Raw genomic sequence first — 6,769 nt, 5'->3', positions numbered from 1 at the left:
TACTTCATCACTGTCATGTTGCTACTGTTATGAATCGTCATGTAAATATCTGATAGGCAGGATGGTCTTAAGACCATCCTGCCTATCAGATATTTACATGACGATGCTGGTTGTGGCTGTCAGAGGACTGGTGCAGGTCGCAGGGCTGCTTGAATGGGTGAGGAGCCCACGGTTCGGGGTGATGTTAACCCGGGTACGTAGGTGGAAACAGTGGGTGTAAGGTTGCAGTCAGAGGGCTATACGGGGAGGCTGACTGGAATACTGGTGACCGGGTGAGAAAGCATTAACGTTGGGGGTTTTTATTTGTTAGGTGCGATTTGCCCGTCTCTGATTTGTTTAACTTTTCATGAGATGAAGCTTCTTACCACACCCCCCGTTGCCAGGTGGAGCCCTGGCACCAAATGGCGAGGTCCACTTGCACTCACTACCATTGCCAACCATTAAACTGCCCTGAGCCTGCTTTTGTTTAATGTTTCAGTCAAATAATGGCTGAGCCCAACGACGTGTTGTCGATTTCAGAAACGCCGTAGGTGAGGCCGGGCATCTTTTGAGCATCCTTTGCGCGCGGGGAGATGCAGGACCTAAGGCCCTGCCCGCCGTGGATTTGCAGTTTAATTGAATGTAGATATCAAGCAGAATTTCTAAAGCTGGATTTTTTATTTTCCTTTTGCTAAACCAGTTTCCTCGTTCCCTCCTTCAGCTAATTATCCAAGGCCTTTGATAACCCTACTTACTGCCTTGCTTCCTCACCTACCATGCCAAGCCAATCATTGGCAAAGGGGCCAGGCATGAAACTCTCCATGTACCCTTTCTGTGAAGCCGCTGCTAACACAGGATGTTAATGGGATAGACCAATAATATATTTATATGAGAAGTATAGTCTAGTCTACTTTGTGTAGCTACGCCATATGTTTTAGAACCATGATGTTAAATAATACAGGAAAGGCTTGTTTTCATTGATTTTCTAAATTGATTCCATGACTTTCTAGAAACACCTACAGTGGTTCACTTGATGTTCGTTACAGCTGCAGTTCTTCATTACTTATTTTTAGGAAGGCTATAGAGATGGACTACAGGCTGGCAAAGCAGTTGCCCTTCAACAAGGCTTCAATCAAGGTTATAAAGAAGGTGCAGAAGTCATTATAAACTATGGACAACTCAGAGGAACACTGAGGTAATTTTTAAAACTTAAATCTGAAGTCATTTTAACCTCAGAACTACTGGGAGATTTTTATAAAAGTAGTATGTGAAAACCAAAGTGTTTAAACAAAAGTGCTTTTCCTGGTATTAAATCCACAAGAGGGCTGCAAAGCATTAGAATAGTATTGCCTTCAAAAAGTCAAGATTATCAGTTCATCCACTTTAAGATGTGAGCCAGGTGTCTTTTATAGCAAAGAAAAGATAGACGGTGTGTATTTTTTTACTACCTGAACTATCACCAGTCTATATCTCGATGTCATTTAAAGGATCTTGAGGTTTTGAATAAAGCTTTTAGTCTTGCACATGTGGCAGAGCACAGTATGACAGAAGTCTATACTAGAAGTACATGATGAAAATTATAGCTGGTAATAGAGAGAAAAATTATCCCATTTACTTTAATCCTGAACATCGAATACCTGCCAAGATCCCATAGCAGTAATGCCATATTTTAGAGCCAGTGGTCAAATGGCACGTGGAGCTAAGAGCATGACATAGTTGTCCTTTTTGATACTCTGTATCAGGGGTCCTCAAACTGCGGCCCGCCGAAAACATTTATCTGGCCCGCCGCGTGTTTTTGCCGCCACTGCCTGTCCTGCTTAGCAGCCGACTCGTCCCAGCCCGCAGTGCGCATGTGTGGACTGTCTGAGGGACAGTGAACTGGCCCCCTGTTTAAAAAGTTTGAGGACCTCTGCTCTATATCTTTTAAATTGCCCTCAATAGAGAAAATGCTGCAAAGAATCATTGATTTTTTAAAGGGTAGAAAATAAGTTATCAAAACAACAAAAAATGTATTGTTTAAGGTTTTAGAAAATTCAATGGTAAGAATCAGAATACGTAGTCTACTACCATAGGAAAGTAGTAGTATCATCTTTATCTTTACATCAGGTTAAATCCTTTATAAGCTTAGCTTATTGCTAAGTCTTTTTCATCAATTGATTCCATTTTAAAACATCATTACTTTTCACAATCTTTTTATGTCATGATTATCTGAACAATCTGAACTATCAAAAAAAAGTACTATCTATACTAGAAAAGTAAGAAAAATATATATTAGGAATAGAATGATTTTTACCTTCTTCAAGAAAATTGTTAGCTCAGCAAACAGTGTCTGCTTATAACAAAGTTGGGAAAGGGAAGTGGCCTAAAAACTTATTTTCCTAATCTTCAGTTTTGATGGCAAGCAACTGCTGTATATGATTAGAACAATGGTTTTCAACCTTGGCTGCACCTTGATATCAGCTGGGCAGCTTTAAAAAATAATACCACTAGCCTAGAGATTCTGGTTTAATTGGTCTGGGATATGACCTAGATCTTGATAGTTTCAAGAGCTCCCCACCTGATTCTAATGTACATCCAAGATTGAGAATCACTAGTTTAGAAGCTGTTTGATGTCTTTAAAGGAAAAACTAATTTTTCTGGTCTCTCTCTCTCTCTCTCTCATTCTCTCATTGTATCCCTCTTCAACGGAAGCTACACAGTCATAAGGGGGAAATCTTAAAATGAGGAACAGCAGGTGTAGATCTGTGAAGGAGGGGTTATGATATAGAAACAGTTTATATGGTTAAGCCCAATTGTTTAATTCCTGTTGAAAGATATATATTTTTTAATCCTATTTTGCCATTATTACTTTATTTTGACTTGCATTATTGTTATTAATTCGCTTTGCATGGTGTTATCTAGAAAAGAAACAGGTAGCATAGCAAGTTCAAAAAGCCTATGATTGTTTAATTTTTTCCCTATTAAACTCTTGTTTATATTTTCATTCAGTGCTTTGCTCTCCTGGTGTCACCTTCATGATAACAGTTCGGCTTTGATCAGTAAAATAAATAACCTTCTGGATGCAGTTGGCCATTGTGAAGAGTATGTGCTCAAACATCTGAAATCAATCACCCCACAGCCACATGTGGTAGATTTATTGGACTCCATTCAGGATATGGACCTTTGTCATGTATCTCCAGCTGAGAAAAAGATTTATGAAGCTGAAGATGAAAGACTCTGTGAAAATAATGCTGAGTTTAACAAAATCTGTAGCAATAGTCTTAGTGGGGTAGATTGTTCATCTTTAGAATGTTGTGGAACACAGGAGCAAACACCTTCTGAAAACCCAAGCCTCACTTGGATTTTAGAACAGACAGCTAATTTGGTAAAACAGCTGGGAGTATCAGTAGACATATTACAGCACCTCAAACAACTATGAAAATTATCTTCACTTTTCTGGTGAAAATAATGTTCAGAACATTCCTTGGAGCATTTTGTTTCTTAACAAGTTTACCAAAATTTGTACCGGTTTCTACATTGAACACTTCACTAGCCTTTGTGGAAGTTTGAGACATCTTCAGAATTAACACTATTAAATATAATATAAGCCTTTTTTCTCTGTCACTGGTAATTTTTACGAAGTTTATGATATGCTCAGAAATTCCAGTTATCGTCATTTCCAGATTTCTGATCAAAACCATTTTCAGACTCACTAGCAAAAGTGCATCAAACATTTTGTAAGGGCCTAACCCTACTTTCTGCTCTATCACCATCAGTTAGTTAGGACCTCATTTCCAGCTAGTCAGACCAAGGTTACCAAATATAATGGCTAACATCGTAAATAGATAAACACACAGAGATTTGTAGATAATATATTGAAAATAAGAGGCCATAAGAATAAAAAACTGAAGATGTGTTTATACTGATGATTAAAAACATGCTATAAATACTAAAATTGATCTTAGTTTAGTGTTAATTAAAAGTAACATACAATTCCCTGAAAAATAGACAAAATAACTTACTTTCTACCCTTTTTAAAATCAATGATTCTTTGCAGCATTTTCTCTATTGAGGGCAATTTAAAAGATATAGAGTATCAAAAAGGACAACTCTGTCATGCTCTTGGCTCCATGTGCCATTTGACCACTTGGCTCTGAAATATGCCATTACTGCTATGGAATCTTAGCAGGTATTCGATGTTGGTGCTAAGGCCACCAACATTTTTTGTGGTTGATAGGAACTGGGCAACTAAATTCCCCTACCTGCATCCTTATTTCATTTATATCCTAACCCAGCTTGCTAACTGCTTTGTGGTAAACCAAAATGAAAGCTTTGAACCAAATCCCAAGTTGTGGTCCTCGCCCATCTTCAAACTAAAATTAAAGGTTTGTGTTCCAGTCTGAGACTGAAGATATATTAATATATATATAGGAATAGAGTCTAACTTAATTCTAAGTCTTATTCTTAATTTCAGACCAGTGGATGAAGTAAATATCATATGCTATATTAATAAACCACCAGTCAGACTTCTTGCTCTGCAGAAATTCTCCAAGCTCCGTCATGCAGATACTTCACAATCGTAGTTGGCTCTCTACCGCCTTTCCCCAGCAGTCTTTCTCCTCTTCCTCATTCCTGGCTGTTCTGCCCAGAATACTGGCAGAGGAGTCTTGTCGCTGTCTCAGCTTGTTTTCTTCCCATTCATATTCCTCAGCTTCAAACTGCTTTTGGCTAAGGTCACTGATGGCCAAAGTCACACAACTGCCCCTGACTTGTTTAAAGTCCTGTCACATGTCTCCATCACTGGACATGAACCATCTCTACTTTTATAATCCTTCCTTCTACAGCAGCTCTTTTTCTTATTATTACTACGTATTTCTACTGTTCCAGTGATACACTTGAATTTTTCTGGGCCCAAGAAACATTGTCATCCTGATCTCTCATCCTGCCTCCTGCTCCCCGAACACTCCACACTTTTTTATGGATGATGCTGTAGTATTTTATGGACAATTCCCAACTTGCAATATTACTCATTCCTGACTTCTGCCCAGAATACTTTCCCATATCCCTCCTTACCAGAAAAGTCCTATTGATCCTCCAATTACAGCTCAAATTTCAACTTCTTCAGTTAGTTGCTCTTCCCAGTGTTCCCTCTGCGTTGTTTTGAGAATCTCAGACTTCATTTTTTTTTTTCAAGAAAGTGCCTTATTGATTGTTACATCACCAGTACTTAGCACCATACCCTGTACATAGATGCATAGGTGGTATTTGGTGAGATAAAAAATATTTAAATGCATCTACCAATGAAAATCAGAAATTTAGATTCCAAAATACATCATGTTATATTTTTTATTTTAAAAAGCAAACCACTTTTTTTGCCTTTTTTTGTTTCTTTTCATTTTGCATGTTAATAAAAGTCAATATCTACAAATTGTGTTATCTTATACCAGGCTAAATTGTAACAGGTGATCATATTTACCAATCACTAAAAGAATTGCACTAATGAATAAATAACATTAAAATATAATATTTAAAGATACAAAATAACAAGTACAGTTTCACATAATAAAGGACAGAAGGAAACTGCAAAAAAACCCTGGAAGAACACCCAAAAATATTAGTTTCTATCAGGATGCCTGGTGCATAGTATCTAATAACTGTAAGAAGGAGTTGGAAGAAATAGAGGAATGGAAAAGTAATAGCTAACACATGGTGTTAACGATATGCAGGCACTATTCTGAAAACTTATATTTGTTTAATCCTCATAACCCTATCGGCATAACTATTACGTATCCCCACCTAGAGATGAGGCAACCGGGACACTGAGAAGATTGGGTAACTTGTCCATTTCACAGCCACCAAATGGTCCAGTTGAGATTTAAAGCAAGGCAAATCTAGCTCCACAGTTTGCTCAGGATAGAGGCACACAAAATAATAACATTAGCAGTCATTGTGTATAATAGAGGGACTAAGCTATATTTCCCCCTTGCTGTTAATTTCTACTTTTGTGCACTTTTCAAATCTAACCCAGCAGCAAGTATTGTTTATAATGTGTATATTAATCAGCAGCTACAAAGAACAAATAAATTACCAGAAGTTTGTTTGCTATCCATCTAGAAAAAGAAATACCATTCCCTATTGGAGAGAATCTTTGTCATCTAGAAAGTGGTATAGAAAGGTGTCTTGAGCCTTTACAGAAAATAAATTCTCCTTGGAGGCCTTAGACTTTCCATACTCTTGGTGGAGAGGATAATTTGTGTCACTCATTTTGTGATGCTTCTTAGCTCTCATAAACTCCTATTTAACTTTCAAAAACAGACATTAGCTCACTACTTATAAATATACTCATTGCCAAAAAGAGCCAAAAGTCATTAACATACACCAAACTCCATTTTCTTGTCCTATAAATTGTCTGATCTTTCCAGAAAGTAGGATAACAAAGTAAGATCAGAACTACCGATAATGGATTCAATTCTGCAAAAGTTAAATCCTGGTGCTCTCAGGCATGCCTATGTAATACACCATTCAGAGAGGCACTGGACTTCAGAGTCATATTTCCAAGGAGCTGCTAAATTCATTCAAGGCCACTGGGTGGTGCTGGTGCTTCCTGATTTGTAATGTGCTCTATGGTGCGATTTCATGGTCACAAGGACAAAAAGCCAATGATTATCCCTAAAGCTGTGCCAGTCATTTGTCAGGTTGGGTGGGTGAGGATAGTTTTCTGAGGTATGTCCAAAAACGCAAGAAATTAGAGTACCCTCCATTTTTTAATTCTAGGCTGATAATTTTTCTAAATCAAAGTAACCAATCATAA

General features: G+C 37.7%; 1 protein-coding gene across 1 annotated transcript in view; it reads left to right on the top strand.

The window, feature by feature from the left end:
- Positions 1 to 5,541, top strand: part of YAE1D1 (Yae1 domain containing 1) — a 5,935-nt gene extending 394 nt beyond the window's left edge. The window contains exons 2-3 of the mRNA XM_006773722.2: positions 1,053 to 1,174; positions 2,968 to 5,541. Coding sequence (XP_006773785.1) covers positions 1,053 to 1,174; positions 2,968 to 3,397 — 552 coding nt within the window. The 3' untranslated portion in view covers positions 3,398 to 5,541. The remainder of the gene's footprint in view (positions 1 to 1,052; positions 1,175 to 2,967) is intronic.
- The last annotated feature ends 1,228 nt before the right edge of the window (positions 5,542 to 6,769 follow it).

The sequence above is a fragment of the Myotis davidii genome, unplaced genomic scaffold (assembly GCF_000327345.1).
Source record: "Myotis davidii unplaced genomic scaffold, ASM32734v1 scaffold2027, whole genome shotgun sequence".
Lineage (NCBI taxonomy): Eukaryota > Metazoa > Chordata > Mammalia > Chiroptera > Vespertilionidae > Myotis > Myotis davidii.
Note: the sequence above shows the minus strand (reverse complement) of the source record. Positions and strands in the feature narration are given on the sequence as shown.